Source organism: Drosophila suzukii, chromosome 3 (genome assembly GCF_043229965.1).
Source record: "Drosophila suzukii chromosome 3, CBGP_Dsuzu_IsoJpt1.0, whole genome shotgun sequence".
In the NCBI taxonomy this organism is placed as follows: domain Eukaryota; kingdom Metazoa; phylum Arthropoda; class Insecta; order Diptera; family Drosophilidae; genus Drosophila; species Drosophila suzukii.
In genome coordinates, this window is record NC_092082.1 from 22,822,228 (window position 1) to 22,839,473 (window position 17,246).

The 17,246-nt window shown below is 38.9% G+C and overlaps 5 protein-coding genes and 1 long non-coding RNA gene across 7 annotated transcripts; 2 read left to right on the top strand and 4 right to left on the bottom strand.

Moving 5' to 3' along the window:
• Positions 1-115: 115 nt before the first annotated feature.
• On the bottom strand, positions 116-1,156 carry LOC118877214 (nod factor export ATP-binding protein I-like). Its single transcript, XM_036814587.3, has 3 exons — positions 1,045-1,156; positions 850-993; positions 116-794 (listed from the first exon to the last, which is right to left on the bottom strand). Exons 1-3 carry the CDS (start codon positions 1,083-1,085, stop codon positions 116-118), a joined length of 864 nt encoding a protein of 287 aa, XP_036670482.3. The 5' UTR covers positions 1,086-1,156.
• Positions 1,157-1,271: 115 nt separating this feature from the next.
• LOC139352913 (uncharacterized) lies at positions 1,272-2,204 on the bottom strand. Its single transcript, XR_011603956.1, has 3 exons — positions 1,833-2,204; positions 1,654-1,779; positions 1,272-1,604 (listed from the first exon to the last, which is right to left on the bottom strand). It is a non-coding gene; the product is annotated as an uncharacterized lncRNA (long non-coding RNA).
• A 54-nt stretch (positions 2,205-2,258) lies between these two features.
• LOC139353265 (phospholipid-transporting ATPase ABCA3-like) lies at positions 2,259-4,322 on the bottom strand. Its single transcript, XM_070996937.1, has 2 exons — positions 3,121-4,322; positions 2,259-3,056 (listed from the first exon to the last, which is right to left on the bottom strand). Exons 1-2 carry the CDS (start codon positions 4,108-4,110, stop codon positions 2,259-2,261), a joined length of 1,788 nt encoding a protein of 595 aa, XP_070853038.1. The 5' UTR covers positions 4,111-4,322.
• A 1,928-nt stretch (positions 4,323-6,250) lies between these two features.
• SmD1 (small ribonucleoprotein particle protein SmD1) lies at positions 6,251-7,507 on the bottom strand. The gene is made up of 2 exons (XM_017070919.4): positions 7,357-7,507; positions 6,251-6,850 (listed from the first exon to the last, which is right to left on the bottom strand). Exons 1-2 carry the CDS (start codon positions 7,368-7,370, stop codon positions 6,490-6,492), a joined length of 375 nt encoding a protein of 124 aa, XP_016926408.1. The 5' UTR covers positions 7,371-7,507; the 3' UTR covers positions 6,251-6,489.
• Positions 7,508-7,778: 271 nt separating this feature from the next.
• On the top strand, positions 7,779-10,055 carry LOC118877379 (uncharacterized). The gene is made up of 2 exons (XM_036815937.3): positions 7,779-9,424; positions 9,493-10,055. The coding sequence occupies exon 1, from the start codon at positions 7,884-7,886 to the stop codon at positions 9,291-9,293; it is 1,410 nt and encodes a 469-aa protein (XP_036671832.3). The 5' UTR covers positions 7,779-7,883; the 3' UTR covers positions 9,294-9,424; positions 9,493-10,055.
• Positions 10,056-10,786: 731 nt separating this feature from the next.
• On the top strand, positions 10,787-17,205 carry Ptp69D (Protein tyrosine phosphatase 69D). 2 transcript variants are annotated; one of them, XM_065864272.2, is made up of 12 exons: positions 10,787-11,107; positions 12,022-12,124; positions 12,197-14,040; positions 14,097-14,342; positions 14,399-14,642; positions 14,709-15,603; positions 15,665-15,811; positions 15,868-15,978; positions 16,048-16,227; positions 16,292-16,599; positions 16,657-16,792; positions 16,854-17,205. In XM_065864272.2, exons 1-12 carry the CDS (start codon positions 11,011-11,013, stop codon positions 16,929-16,931), a joined length of 4,389 nt encoding a protein of 1,462 aa, XP_065720344.2. In that variant the 5' UTR covers positions 10,787-11,010; the 3' UTR covers positions 16,932-17,205. The 2 variants fall into 2 exon arrangements, with proteins under 2 accessions (XP_065720344.2, XP_036671099.3); XM_036815204.3 differs by having other exon boundaries at positions 14,712-15,603.
• Positions 17,206-17,246: the final 41 nt, after the last annotated feature.

A 17,246-nucleotide genomic window follows, 5' to 3' on the forward strand; every position in this document is an offset into this window, starting at 1 on the left:
AAGTAAACATTTCCAAAATTGGCTATCAAAAATTGTGCAATAACGTTTATTACAGCTTGATTACTTATTTCTGCTCGTCCGTACCTATAAAAAGGAGAATATATTAAATCGTTTTTTAGATATATAAATGTAAATACCCCAATTCGTTAACCAATGCATGAGGTCTAGCCTTGACCATTAAAATCAAGCCACGAGTCGATTGGTTTCTATAGCTCTCGACTGATCCGATTGCCATGAGTTTTCCACGCTTTATCAAAGCTAGTCGATTGCATAGGGACTGGAAATCTTCAATGTTGTTCGAGGATAGTAAAATCGAACTGCCACAATCATTCACGCTCTTCAGCACGTCCAAAACATCGGATCGATGTGCCTTCTCAACTCCAGCAGTGGGTTCATCCAGAATTATTAGGGGAGGTGTACCAATCACAGCTATTGCTGTACTCAGCTTTCGTTTATCACTTACGGTGTACATTTCCGACTTCTTGTCTAGATGTTCTTTGAAGTTAAGATTTTCTGCCAGTTCTTCGGATACATCGCGGACCTTTTCCGACCTTATACCTCGAATCAGGCAAAATACTTTTAAGTTTTCTCTTCCCGTAAACTTTGGCTCAAAGCTATCTTTTTGGGGACAATAGCCTATGTATTTGAATGCGTGATATTTATTCTCCTTTTTGTCTTGAACATCAATTCCTTTTACTGAAATACGACCACTTGACAAATCGCGTTCTGATATAATCATTTTATTAATATTCGTCTTGCCAGATCTTTCGCCAACCAACCCTAGAACATCCATACTAAGAAATGTATATTAAGTTCATTTTTAATATCTTAAGTTCTGACAAAACTCACGGCCTTAGACCAAAGGATATATCTTTTATCGATCTTCTAGACTGGTTTGACCTTACATTTTCCAGAAGTAGGGTGTGGTTTCGCATTTCGTTTCTTGTCATACTGTTTAAATCACAATTTCCTGGGCATTCCTCACCAGCAGTTCTAAATAAAAAGGATTTATAAACTGAGTTACAAATTATTATTTCCAAATACCTCCGCTGTTTTTTACAAGGAAATCCTTTTTCGTACATCATGAGCAATATAAAGTAAAGTATTGCTAAAAAAGTAAGTATCAAAACATATAATAATCCAGTCCAGTGTGAATGTTGTTCTGTAAAAGGAAATAAATAACGAATATATTTTGTTATTACTAAAAATTACAATGTGTTAATATAGATATGCATTTAATACATGTTTATTTACTCTGACATCCAAACGATGTTAAGTTAACTTAGTTACTAATAGACAAAGAACTTGGCCTGAAACAATTTCCCTTTATTTTTATACCCCTTATTTGTGAAGGGTGTAAATGTACAAGAAAATGCTTTCAACCCTTTTAAGGGTGAATGCATTCCCGAAATTGGATTTAATTAGATTATCTTGATTTCATAACTTACTGCACTCATCATACAAATTTGAGTTGTTTCCTTCACAAACTTTACGCATTTCATCCTGAATGCAAATTCTATGAAGCAGTGCAATCACTGAATAAGTGGGTAATAAATAGAGAACTCCAAATGGTATATCCGGAGCTCCAAGCTCAAATGGGATGGCTAAAAATATATAAACATTACGATTAATCAGCCAATATTAAGAACTCACCCAAGAGTAGCAGTAAAAGTATTGGTATTATCCAGCCATAAATTTCGCGATTAAAGAGATGCAATAAAAGATACAAGAAAGGCAATTGCGCCAGATTAAAAAACATCAATGCAATTATATAGGCAACTGAAATAAAATAGAATAACATAAATTTGGTAAAAATAGTTAAATGTACTTACCCATTTCATTATCGAAACTTTTACGTAGAATGATGGTCATTAAAACCACTAGTAATGTTGAAAACAGTGAAAGCCACATCCAGTCCCAAAGTAAATGGGAAAGCCAAAATGTTGCCATATTTATGCCCTCAACTTGTTGCATAAGTTTAAATCCAATGATGCGTTCCCTTATAATGTATGCAGCAAAAAACCCAGTAAAGATACTCAGGCATAAAAGTAGTAAGTATAATGCACCCCTTTTGGAACATTTGATTTCATATGGGGTAGAGTTTTCACTATCCTGAGTTGAGCGATAGGGATGATTATAAAAATCAATGGTTTTCTCCGACAATTTAGCTTCCCTATCATAACTCGAGCAAAATCTATCCAATAGGTCACTGAAAAATAAATCTTTATAGATAAGAAATAGTTTTGATAAATAATTTTTTACCCATTTGCCAAATATCCCATCAGTGCTGCAGCCACGGCCTCAGAATGCAGGTACTTCCGACTATAAAATATTTTATATTCGCACTTATCCATTTTCAGAGCAAAGACATATTTATCATTTAACAGATCTTGATTTTTATCTAGATCATTTTGTGATACTTCATCAGCTGAACAGCCTTGTATTTTATTTTTTAAAAGCGGTACTAGTGGATGCTGACTGCTTTCACTTTCCACAAATGCATAACTGCAGTCTTCTCCATAAGAATCTAAATCCAATTTTCGAGCGCTCTCCGGTGCCATATTTTTATTTTCTGCATAATGATGTTTGGGTAATTCAGGTGATTTATAAAAATAAGCAAGTAGCGCCGCAAAGGTCAAAAGCAAAAGCAAGGGAGGTCCAAGGAACAACAACGGGCTATGTTTGATGTGGTAGAACTTTTTTAATATCATCGCTTTCCATTGATTCCAGCACAATTTTTGTCCCTTTAGCAGACATTCATCCGGTTCTGGTAGGTTGCAAAAGTTACTGCACTTGTTTAAGTTGCAGCCAGCCGAAGTGGCATTAACAAATTTATCTATTACCGGAGTGGTTCCGATTTGAATGGATTCCATATCGACACACTTTTCGGATAGTTCCAACTCTTTTAGCAGGGGCACAATTCCACAACAACTGGATTGCGGAATATTGTAGGCTATTTCGCAAGGTTTGTCACAGGATGCACAGGAATCGGGTATATATTTCGTAACCAACGAGGTTATCTGAGGCTCTGGACATATTTCACCCTGCGAGCATACCTAAATAACAGTGTAGTCAAATTGATTTTCTAGTTTTTTAAATTATATATTTTAACTCCCTTACCAATTGATAGCCCGACCCATAAGAGTTCTTCAAGAAGACGGAGGTTCCATTGAATATTAATTGCCCGTCGCATAATATAGCCACTCGATCCGCCAGAACATCCGCTTCTTCGATTTGGTAAGTGGCTACTATTATAGTGCGACATCGTTTCTCAGACTGCAGTAAATCCCAGAGTAATCTTCGATCACAGGGTTCCAATCCTTCGGAGGGTTCGTCCAAAACAAGGATCCGTGGATTTCCACAAAAGGCACATGCCACCGATAGTTTCTTTTTGTCCGCTTGTAATAAATTTCGACTCTTCACATTCCTTACGATCAAGAGATCCAATGCTTTTAAATAGTTGTTCATGGAATTACTTCTGTACTTTCTAGGAGAATTTCGCAGAGATGAGTAAAAGTCCACGTGTTGTTTTACCGTCAAGGAATCGTATAAAGCATTGTGCTGAGGAGATAGTCCCAAAAATGTTCTGGAACTATTGGTTTTGATAATATTTTTATTGTCCACTTTAATCCACCCCGATTCTGGAGGACTACTACCCGTGATTGAATTAATTACTGCCGACTTTCCCGAATCGGAAAGACCCAATATAACGGTTATTTGATCATCGTACATATTCATGGTAAAATTTCTTAGGGGAGCCTTTCTTCTTTGCAATTTTCGCAACATATTAGCTTGAACAACTGCTGGAGTTTCATGCTGATTCGTACGGTTATCAGGTTTCGATCTTCTACATTTTGAAATTCCATACCGTCCCGGAAAACACAATTCAATTAGTAGGCAAAGTAGCAAAGATATAAATGCTACTATTAACATTATTAATATAATATCAACGAAATTATAAGTAAAGTCTTCACTATTTGTAGTAGAATTAAAGATATTTTCTGTTTTAGAAATATGATACCACTGCAAGCCGGTATTATCAAACCATTCGAAGTAAAGAATTAAACTCAGTCCCATTAGAAATGCATATTGAAATAATATGCAGAGCATGTGTAGCAAGATTAATAATTTTGGCTGCCAGAATACATAGAGAAAGAAACTAAGTATGCAAAAAAAAGCAACCACAATCGCTGCCAAAGTGACAGTCTGAGTTAAACTATATACTAAAAAACAAAAACAAATACCACACACTGCCCAGACTTCAAAGAAAAACAACAAAGCTGTGAAACTTGAGCAATTTAAGACGTTTCCATTTTCACAGAGCGGCGCCTAAAAAGAAGGGAAATAAAATAAGAAGTTTAATTAAAATACATAATTGCTTTGGTTCTAAAACTTGAAATTGATAACCGGTTGGCGCCAAACATTTAGCGAATGCACAAACCCAGGCCCCGATAAGAAATCGTAAATGTTTCACTCTTGCATTTCGATTAATTATCGGAACCAGTTTACCAGGAATCGGAATTTAAATGTCTTTAACGGTTACAGTGAATTTTTGTGCCTAAAACAAAGTCCTTTTATGATTTAGACCCACATTATTTTGTACATTTTGGAACATTTTTGATTATTATGTTAAAAATAAGTTATTCAAAAATATTAATTACTCTACCGAAGGCCATTTTTGCTGGGGCTCATCAAAAAACACCCATCATTCGACATCATCTCTGTAAAATTTTTCCATTAGTGTAGGAAGTATTTGAAAACAATGTAATTTGAATTTTTGACGAGACCTAATTACAAACTAACTTTCTACTTATTGGGTTTAAAAGAACGTACTATCCTTTGCTTAATATAATTCCTTCAATCAAAAAAGGCTAAGAGTTATTGTGGCAACCTGCTAAACGGTCTAAAATCATTAATTTCTACTCCTATATCTCCCAAAATATTGGGCCGATCGAATATAATTTTTGGGAGTGTGATTTAGAAATTTTAAATCAATCTATAAAAAATCCTTTCTTTTGAAAACTCTCTATAACCACTAAGTTCAAAATGATTTCAACTAAATACTGTTTTTGGATTTACATTGTTTGCTTACCGTTAATAAAAATATTGTTAGAAAATTAATCATAGTAAGTACAATTAAAGTGGAAAAGAACCAAGATAAATAGTGAAGAAACCGATTTGAACCAGAAATGTTCATTAAATCCACTTGTTGTTTGCTTTTTTCTCTCACCATATGCTGGAATATAAATTAAAATTAGGACTTTTGCAAATTGAAAAATATTTACTGATTATTCTTACCATAACTAAACGAATTAAGGGATATATGTATAATATACCCAAATAAAATGTCAAAATAGTTTTGCGAATTGATTTAATTGGGTCTAAGAGTTTTTCATTAATTTCACCCTTATATTTGTTATCCAAAATAAGTGGATTTGACGAGATTGTTACTCCATTGTCTTCGTATTTCTGGGCGGGCTTGCTTAAATCAGATTGACTCAGAAATGCAGTAATAGCATATAGTATTTGTAGGAATCCTTCATCTCTGTAAACAGAGGTCGGCCTATTTTCTCCTGATTCCGATTTATCCGTGTTCCACAGATTGTTTGGCTTAGTTCTCAATGAACTAGGAAATCTAAGTGTAACAACAGTGTTATCACCTTCAGCCTTCCAAATAACACCAGCCAAATAATTTCCTTTTCGAAGATGTTTTTCAATATTTCCCTCGGACTTTATCTGAATAATTTTCTTGAGCTTTAAAATATTTTTCAATGCAGGTATTAGGTTGTCTGACACAGATTTGTCGTTTGTATGCACTAAAAGTTCCTTTAAAGGACTTTCTTTGGACATTCTCTCCATTGAATTGCTTAAATTAAGAAGATTAATATTAGTTTAATTGTTTAAAAATCGAAAATTGATTACTGCTTCGGACTTACTAAAGTGGAGTAAGTCTGACATTATCCCCAAGCACTCCATCTCGCCGTGCAAAACAATGGACGGGGTTTTCATGATTTGGACCACATCGCATCCAAACTAAATGTATCATTAGCAAGGGAAGCAGTAAATAAATCAACATTTCAAGCCTAGTGTAGGTCCTAAAGTTCTTGACCAATAAAGTGACCAATTTTACAGCCATTGTATACGCATATGATAATTTTTGGAATGTTTCTTAAATAAACTAAAGAACAACATCGGTGTTAAATATCTTTAAATCATTTTCTAATATCTTTTTCAATACAATTCATAGAAGGCAATCTTCTTTTATGTATATTTTCTGAAGGAATCTACATCTGGTAAAAACACATTTCTCATGAGTTACTACAAATAATGATTTCTTAACAATTTGTATTCAGGTATAGTTCCTTTACTAGATGAAGTAGACAATTGTCAATTGTTCGATCATAAATGTATACAAGATAGATTTATCCAAAGAATATTTATATTCTATATTTATCGAATATTGTTTATTAGGTGTAGCAGTTACAAAGATTAACGTCGGCCCGAAGCTCGGCCCCTTCCACGACCCCTCGGTCCGCCCCGTCCGCGGGCGCCTCTGCCCCTGCCGCGATTTCCAACCCGGCCGCTGTCCTTCTTTTTTGTCTTCGACTTCGGGGTGTCGTCTATGAGCAGCGTCTCCAGCGGCAGGCTGTCCGGCAGAATGAAGTATCTGATGTTGTTGCCGCGAATGCTCAAGGTCTCCAGGTGGACGGGGTCCCGGTTCTTGATCGTCATGCGCACGCTCTTCAGGTGAGTGTTCATGGCCACATCCACGCCGGTGATGGTGCCGTGGATCTGGGTGCCGTTCTTCAGTTCGATGGTCACAGTCTCATGACTTAGTTTCATCAGGAATCTACAGGATACAAAAAACAATATATTATTATTAAATTTAACAAACACCAATGATACTCGAACAAAGATCCAATATATTTGGTCAAACAACTTTATTACTTATTGAATATGAAAAGGAGCCCTTACAGTTCACATTAAATACAAATCTCAGAACTGAAGCCTATAAGCTGGTGTACAATGCATGTTAATGTATCTTATTGTGCGGTTAGAAACAGGAGTACTCTGGAATAACTTACTAAATTCTTTACAAGTCTTCCCTTGTAAAGTTCGTATACTTCTCACAGCACAAAATAACAAGAAATGAACATCATAATAGTAGATTAACATTATTTTAATATCAGATTCATGGCTACTGTAAATATTGTGTACAAATACAACAAATGGCAGCATCGCTTCTACATGCGTACATGTGTGCCTATTTGCACATACCAAAAACTGAATGAAACTCACAAACACACGGTTTCTAACAGAATCGTCGATGCAGTAAGTAATTAACACATAGCATACCTTACTAATTTCATGTTTTTATTTGATTTCCAATGATTTTCTGCAAAGAAACGCGCACAAACAATGCCGGCTAGTTACTTGGGATTTTAGTAGGGATGAATATATCAAAATATCGATATATTTTGAATAAAAATAAATATTTATATCGTGATATTTTTAACACCTGATATATCGAGTATCGCTATTTTATTAAAACATAAATATTTGATTTTTTATAATTTATAGAGTGAGAAAGAAAAGGACACTCCATGGTAGTTTTGTTAGTAATTGAAGTCTTTAAGAAAATTTCAAAAATTACTTGATATATTTAAACTATTTGCTATTTTTAATAAATGATATATCGTTGCTACGATACTTTTATGCACATATTTCCACAATATATCGAGTGCTAAGGTAGCACCGCTGACGAATGAAGAAGAATATATAGCATACGAAACGGAACGGGAACAAAAATCAAATTCAATACTTAAATTATTTAAATTTAGGCATAAACGCAAGTGGGTGGTTCCCCTGAAAAACAAACCAGTATGAACGGCGAGAAGGACAACATCAGGGCTGGGATGTCAGCCCAAACGTCGATTGGAAGTACGACTGCTACCATCGGCGGGCACGGGGAGGAGCAATCCTCCCTGCGTGTCGCCAGCGGTCGAATCCCTGGGAAGCCGGGAGCAGGTAAAGCTACTTCCATGACGTCTCAGGCAAAGTTGAGCCGCACGGGTGTCGTTGTTGAAGTAGACTCGGGCTCGGAGAGCGTGCTACACGAAGCCGAAACCAGACATACCCGCTTGCCGGAACCAGGTTCCAACTCCACGCGTAGGGAAGGCCCGAAGCGTTCAAGCGAGGGGATGAAGGCTAAGGCGCAATACAAGGCAGCCCTCAAGATCAAGAGCCGGCTCCAGGACAAAGCGGACCTCTCCCAAGAGGAGAAGGAAAGGCTAGCCTGGGCAGAGCAAAGGATTGAGGAAGGAAGGCTGCACTTCGCAAGCAAACCGTCGATGGCGTCGTCGGGCGGATTTGCGAACAAGGTGGAGGAGATGCTTGCCAACAAGAGGCAACGCGCACACGAGAGTGCCGCCAAGGACATTTCAATGAGCAAGCGGAAACGAGGGCCCATGGAGGCAGGCACTCCGCCACCCAAAGTAGCAAGGATGCCCAACAGGAAGGCAAAGGTCAGTGATGTAGACAACCGACACCTGATCGTGGCACTCATTGACAGAAGCGACGAGAATGGAAAGATGACGGAGGCGCGCTGGAAGATCGTCCATGAGCGACTCGTTCAGGCTCTATTTGCACGGATAGAAGAGGCACCCACAGCCCCCATGCCCACATTCGATGGTGCAGGGTGGTTGAACGGTGTCAAAATCCTGAAGTGCAACGACGATCCAACCAGGAAGTGGCTGACGCAAACGGTCTGCCAGCTGGAGGCTTTGTGGGAGGGGGCCAAGCTAGAGGTGGTGGACAGGGAATTAATCCCATCCATACCGAAGGCGAAAGTGCTCCTCCCCATCGCAATCCAAGGGTATCGGGCGCTAAAGCTGCTTCAACGGCAGAACCCAGACGTTCCAACGGCGAATTGGAAGATTCTGCACATGGCCAGCCCACTACCCAACGAGGGGGGCCAAAGTGTGGTTCTCCAAATCAACAAGGAGGCGGAGGATCTGCTGTACCCAAGATTCGGGAAGATGGCGTGGGGCATGGGTAGTGTCTACCTCCGTCTTAGGAAGCGCCACCCTGACGACAAAGGCGCACACATCCTGCAGGCAGGCGAGGTGGAGAAGGACCTAGGTCTGGAAGCCGTCGTGGATGCCGCCCAGGACATTGCGGTAGACGACTCGGAGGACGAAGAGGACGGTGACCTGACTGTTATAGCCAATCCGTCGAGCGGAGATGAGCCAGCCACCTATGACACTGAGGGTGCTGCAGCTCAATCTCCATAAAAGCAGACTCGCGTCGGCGGAGCTCCTGATTGCACGTCGACATAGCCTTTGTTCAAGAGCCATGGATTGCCTTGGGCAATATAGTGGCCGGACTAAGGTCCTCCAACTACAATACATTCTACTTACCAATGGTAAGCAGGAACAGAACCGCCGTACTTGTGCGGAAGGGTATCCATGCTAGCCTCATGCCTCATTACAGCTCTGATGACTTGACTACTGTGATGCTAGAAAGCGAGGAGCAGCGCCTCTTGGTAGCCTCCTGCTACATGGCACACAACAGACCGGTGCCACCAGACGAACTGAGCAGCTTGGTGTAATTGGGCTCGAAGGATGACCAACTCGGGGGCAATCGAAACCCTGGAACATCTGATCTGCAATTGCCCGGCTCTCTCACGAGCAAGAAGAAGATACCTCGGTGCCCCAGAACTGGCATCACTAGGAGAAGCCTCCAGCAGGAAACCAGGCGAACTTCTTGCCTTCGACAAAAACACCTCGATCCTTGTGGACATAAAAACCTCTTAACTAATCACAAGGTTCATACACATCAACCGGACAACTAAGGGCCATATTGGCCTATGCGTGGCCCCTTGAGGACCATCCGGGTTAAGCTAACCTAACCTTATTTATATATATATTTAAAACTCTAGATTTTGTAGAAACGAAGAAAAGTCTTTGGGGATATGATTGTATTATTGAATGTAATATGTTCGTCAAATTAGCATCGATGAAAAAGCAACTAAAGTGGAACGTTGAAACTTATAACATGGGGGCTGTTATTATTATTACATTTTCTCTTTATTTTTATTTTTGAACTAATAGATATTTGGAGGCCTAATAAAAATAAATAAAATTCAAAAATTTTGAGAAAAAGAGATGTGATCATATGCTAGATCGTTACATCTTTTTGCCTCAGAAAATCCATAATTTGTACTGCTCCCCTTATGAACGACATAACAATATGAAAGGTAATTCAAGCTACTTGCCTTAAAATTAATAGTTTTTAAGAAAATCGCTTAGCAGTGAATCCACCTCGGATTTTTCTTATACAACAATTGGGGCCAACATAAAAATGCATAGGGCTCCATCCCTAAATGTTTTGCAAACTTGCGCGGTATATTAACAGATTGGGGTTAACCTACAAAAAAGTTTTGTTAAAATATCATGATGATAAATATGTTGGTTTTTCAGAAATTATCTTTACAGTGGGTGGTGTTTAAAGAGGAGGCGCCAACTTAAGAGTCACCATGCTCCAAGACATGAACCACAATGTAATTAATTTAACCCCATGTAAAATATGTTATCTTCGACACTAATGCAAGGAATCTTTAAATTCATTATTATTTATGGCTTTTGAGTTTAATTTTATAAAGAAAATGAAGAAAGGAAACGCAGGGTATTTATTTTTATTGGTACATTTGGTATATTCACAAAACCATAATGGTATAAAAAGTATATTCCTTAAAGCCGGGCGGTATAATGGACCACTTATACCGCGGTCACACTGGAAACAACAAATTAATGAAAAAAAATAACGATTAATGAATACTTCTTCGCGGTTGCCGTCTATTAAATGGTTTTTTTAAGAACTCCTCTTTCGGGTTTTCCTATTCGCCGCGTCATTAACGCAACATAGAGGACCTTTTTTACGGAACACAGACATCGAATATAATTTTTGACATATGTATTTATCCGGTTCGGAGTGAGAAATAAGCTAGCCATGGCGTTACTCCGCCGACGCATGTCGATGCTATTGAATATAGTCCTTGCATATATCTTCCTTTGTGCGATATGTGTGCAGGGAACGTTGAAACAAGGTAATGTTTCGCAAGGGAGTTCCTTGATTTTAGAATGGTCCGCAGGCCGTATAGCATAAATGCAGCTTACATACGTACATACAAGAATGGTTGGTGGGTGTCAACAAATTGCAGTGTCTCTTTTTTGTTTTTGCAAATGTGATGTGAATCTTTTTCTGCAGCTTATAACTAGATTTATTAATTAAAGGGTTGTAAATCTAAATGGGTTAACGAGATTCAGATACAGCGGTATTCGAACTATGTCGGTAACGCCCAAAGATTACGGCGATGGGGTGAGATTTCAATTGGGGCTAAACAAAAGTAGTCGACCATACGTATGTATGTACACTCTTCCCGGTGCACATACATACAGACGGGCCCATGTCTGTGCGTACATATGTACATCCGTACGGTTTATCTGAAATATGTTTATTTGTAATATTTGTGCAAGGAAATACGTGTTGATTCCGGAATTACATTGGATTACATCGCCAATTTTGTGCGCCATGTAAAGGGTGGAGTTTTACTTTTATGTCTGGCTTTTGCCGCCCATCGTTGACCACCCAACCCCCCTTTTGGGACCCATTATAAAGTTTGTAACTGATCAAAGAACCATAGAATTATGTATCGGATGCTAATTTTATTCATATTTAAAAAATATTCAAAATTAAAAAAAAAAAAAACTTAGTTTTAATAGTGAAATGCTTTTGCTAAGTACTATGTGTTGTATTTGATCCCAAGTAAATAAAGCCATAAACAGACTTTGTATATTTAAGATAAGTAAATGAAAATCTACTTAATTATTCGATTTTCTTTTATAATTTTTTTGGTAAATAACATAGTTTTGGGCTGAATACTTGAATAAAAAGTTCACCAATGAAACACCATTTCTATATTTATTTGAAATGTAAATGATAACTTTTTATTTATTGCAGAATGGGCAGAGATAGGAAAAAACTTATCTTTAGAGTGTACCTCTGAAAACGAAGGAGTAATTTGGAGATTGGGAAATCAAACTATTACCAAAAACAATACGAGGTAAATATCTTATATTTTGTTGTATAAATGGATGAACCTTATTTTTATGGTTATCAATTTGTTATTTTTCAGGTTTAAAATCAGAACTGAGCCCTTGAAATCCAACGACGACGTTAGTGAAAACAATGAAAGCCAAGACTTTATCAAGTATAAAAATGTCCTGACGCTTCTCGACGTTAATATTAAGGACTCGGGAAACTTCACCTGCACAACCCAAACAGGCCAAAATCTTTCGACTGAATTCCAAGTTAGGCCATACCTTCCCTCCAAGGTCGTGCAAAGTACCGCCGACAAGATAAAAAGAAAAATCAAACAGGATGTTGTGCTCCACTGTCTGATCGAGATGTTCCCGCAAAATGAGACGACGAGTAAAAGCCTGAAATGGCTTAAAGACGGAAGCCACTTTGAGTTCCTGGACACCTTTTCTTCCATCTCAAAGCTGAATGATACACACCTTAATTTTACCTTGGAATTTACCGAGGTTTACAAGAAGGAGAATGGAACCTACAAGTGCACCGTCTTCGACGAAACGGGTCTGGAAATTACCTCCAAAGGGATAAGCCTTTTCGTAATGGAAGTGCCACAAGTTAGCATTGATTTTGCCAAGGCTGTGGGGGCCAACAAGATATACTTAAACTGGACGGTGAACGATGGCAACGATCCGGTTCAAAAATTCTTCGTCAGCCTTCAGGAGGCCGGAACACCGACTATTACTTACCATAAGGACTTTATAAACGGCAGCTATTCATCGTATATTTTGGACCATTTTAAAGCAAACACAACCTATTTTTTACGAATTGCGGGAAAGAACTCGATTGGCGATGGCCAGCCCACCCAGTATCCCCAAGGAATCACCACGCTCAGTTTTGATCCCATATTTATACCGAAAGTCGAGACCACCGGCAGCACAGCGTCCACAATAACGATTGGCTGGAATCCCCCGCCGCCGGACCTCATTGATTATATACAGTATTACGAGCTGATTGTCTCCGAATCGGGAGAGGTGCCCAAAGTGATTGAAGAGGCCATTTACCAGCAGAATTCTCGAAACTTGCCATATATGTTTGATAAGCTTAAGACCGCCACAGACTACGAATTTAGGGTAAGGGCATGCAGTGATCTAACCAAGACCTGTGGACCATGGTCCGAGAACGTAAATGGCACAACTATGGACGGCGTGGCTTCGAAGCCCACCAATTTGACGATCAATTGCCATCACGACAACTTAACGAGGGGCAACTCAATCTCCATTAACTGGGATGTTCCCAAAACGCCAAATGGCAAGGTTGTGTCGTATTTTATTCACTTGCTGGGCAATCCCATGAGCACTGTGGATAGGGAGACGTGGGGACCCAAGATTCGAAGAATCGACGAGCCCCATCACAAGACCCTATACGAAAGTGTTAGCCCGAATACAAACTACACAGTGACGGTGTCCGCCATAACACGCCACAAGAAGAACGGCGAACCGGCCTCAGGAAGTTGTCTGATGCCCGTATCCACGCCGGACACCATTGGTCGAACACTGTGGACAAAAGTTAATCTGGGCTCCAAACACGTTCTCAAATTATACCTACCCAAGATCAGCGAACGAAACGGTCCCATATGCTGTTATAGATTAAATCTAGTTAGGATTAACAACGACAACAAGGAACTGCCGGAGCCGGATAAGCTTAATATCGCCACATATCAGGAGGTTCACAGCGATAACGTCACTAGAAGTAGTGCATATATAGCGGAAATGATCAGTAGAAAGTACTTTAGGCCCGAAATATTTTTGGGCGATGAGCAGAGATTTAGCGAAAACAATGATATTATCAGGGACAATGACGAAATTTGCCGCAAGTGCTTGGAGGGTACTCCATTCCTGAGAAAGCCGGAAGCCACGCCCCCACCTCCATTGAGTTCTCTATCAAGTAAGTAACTTCAACTTGATTTCTAAACCGTATACCAATGTTCGATATTCCTGCAGATTTTGATTCTGAGCTGCCAAATTCCCCCGAAAAAAACAACTTGATCCAAGGAGCTAATCTAACAGATCATGCTCTTAAAATCTTAGAAAGTAAGTTGAGAGATAAAAGAAACGCGGTGACTAGCGATGAGAATCCAATTCTAAGCTCCGTCAACCCAAATGTGCCACTCCTTGACACTAGTCGAGATGTTTTCGACGGTGAGATAGATATTAACTCCAATTACACTGGTTTTCTAGAGATTATAGGTAAGTGGAAATATAACATTTGTAATAAAAATAATTTATATTTTTCATTTCTCTAGTTCGGGATCGAAATAATGTGCTGATGGCATATAGCAAATACTTTGATGTAATTACTCCAGCAACAGAAGCGGAACCCATTCAATCCCTAAATAATATGGACTACTACCTAAATATTGGAATCAAAGCAGGAGCCGTACTACTTGGAGTTTTCCTCGTGTTTATCGTGCTGTGGGTTTTCCATCACAAGAAAACCAAAAACGAATTGCAGGGCGAAGACACATTAACTTTAAGAGATTCCTTGAGGTAACTACTTAATGATAAATATTTTTAATTAACTTATAATTAATAATTACCTCTCTTACTATCAAGCAGGGCTTTGTTCGGTCGCCGCACTAACAACCACAGTCATTTTATTACGTCCGGGAATCACAAAGGATTCGATGCTGGCCCCATTCACAGATTGGATTTGGAAAACGCCTATAAGAACCGCCATAAGGACACCGATTACGGATTTCTCCGGGAATATGAGATGCTGCCCAATCGATTCAGCGATCGAACAACTAAAAACAGTGATTTAAAGGAGAACGCCTGCAAAAATAGGTATCCCGACATTAAAGCCTACGATCAAACGCGCGTTAAGTTGGCTGTCATAAATGGACTACAGACAGCGGATTATATTAACGCAAACTTTGTAATTGGATACAAGGAGAGAAAGAAATTTATCTGCGCACAGGGTCCAATGGAGAGCACCATCGACGATTTTTGGCGAATGATTTGGGAACAACATCTAGAAATAATTGTGATGCTTACTAATTTGGAGGAGTATAACAAGGCAAAGTGTGCGAAATATTGGCCAGAGAAAGTATTTGATACAAAACAGTTCGGAGATATTTTAGTGAAATTTGCACAAGAACGAAAGACTGGAGATTATATTGAACGAACCCTGAACGTTTCTAAGAACAAAGCCAATGTGGGCGAGGAGGAGGACCGTAGACAAATCACACAATACCACTATTTAACGTGGAAGGATTTCATGGCACCAGAGCATCCACATGGCATCATCAAATTTATACGACAAATCAATTCCGTCTACTCCTTGCAAAGGGGTCCAATTTTAGTGCACTGCAGTGCTGGTGTCGGTAGGACCGGCACCCTGGTGGCACTAGATTCTCTGATTCAACAACTGGAGGAAGAAGACTCGGTGTCCATTTACAACACAGTGTGTGATTTGCGACACCAACGAAATTTTTTAGTCCAATCCTTGGTTAGTAATAATATAGCATACCACTGAACTATTTAACCTTAACCTTGTATTTCGCTTACAGAAACAATACATCTTCCTTTACCGGGCTTTACTAGACACTGGAACTTTTGGAAACACGGATATTTGCATTGATACCATGACGTCAGCTATTGAATCTCTGAAGCGTAAGCCCAACGAGGGTAAATGCAAATTGGAACTGGAATTCGAGGTTGGTACAATTCGATATCTACTTTCCGGCGATTTGCTTATTATCGTTTACTTCAGAAACTGCTGGCCACAGCGGATGAGATAAGTAAATCGTGTTGTGTGGGCGAGAACGAGGAGAACAATATGAAAAACAGAAGTCAAGAGGTTATACCCTACGATCGTAACAGAGTGAGTAATAATGTCTTACTTTCATGGAAATTCTGTTAAACATGTATGCCTGTTTTGATGAAATTCTAGGTTATACTGACACCACTTCCAATGCGGGATAACTCGACCTACATTAACGCATCCTTTATAGAGGGCTATGATAACAGCGAAACCTTTATTATTGCCCAAGATCCACTTGAGAACACTATTGGCGATTTCTGGAGAATGATCTCGGAACAGAGTGTTACCACCCTCGTAATGATTTCTGAAGTGAGTATTGTCTTAGCTTACTTTTTGGTTTCCAATTAAACTGATTGCTTAAATTAATATACAGATCGGAGACGGAGCCAGAAAGTGCCCGCGATACTGGGCGGATGATGAAGTCCAATATGACCACATACTTGTAAAATACGTGCACAGCGAAAGTTGTCCGTACTACACTCGCCGCGAATTTTACGTCACGAATTGCAAAATAGATGATACGCTGAAAGTCACACAGTTTCAATACAATGGTTGGCCAACCGTGGACGGAGAAGTTCCTGAAGTCTGCCGGGGCATTATCGAACTTGTAGATCAAGCATACAACCATTACAAGAACAACAAAAATTCTGGTTGTCGCTCTCCACTCACAGTTCATTGCAGGTAATTATAAAAGATTTGCTTTTATTACATTTATCACTAATCGACACTATTTTTCAGCCTGGGAACTGACCGAAGTTCAATTTTCGTCGCAATGTGCATTTTAGTCCAGCATCTCAGATTGGAGAAGTGTGTCGACATCTGTGCCACAACAAGGAAATTACGATCTCAGCGAACGGGACTTATCAACTCATACGTAAGTTAAACCTTAAAAATGCTTCGTACAATTAAAAATTAATCAAACTATATCCTTTTAGGCACAATACGAGTTCCTACATCGCGCAATAATTAATTATTCAGACTTACATCACATAGCCGAGTCAACATTGGATTAAGTTAGTTTTGTATATATACGAGTACATAATGCACGTGTTGGAACATCAATGCATAGTGTGCCATGATAAATTATTTGTATATTTATAAAATCTTTTAATAAAGTATTTACAAGGGCAAATGTAATTTTTTTAACGAATTAGGTTTGCCCGAAACATAATATACATACAAATATAAATGTAGTGTATACGTATCGTATTGATAAAACTACCAAAGGAAAATAAGTAACATATTTTATAAGATACAATGTAATAAAAACTAAGAATAAGAATTGTACTTTTTATGAGCTTGAGTGGAATGGAAGGCATTTTTTATCG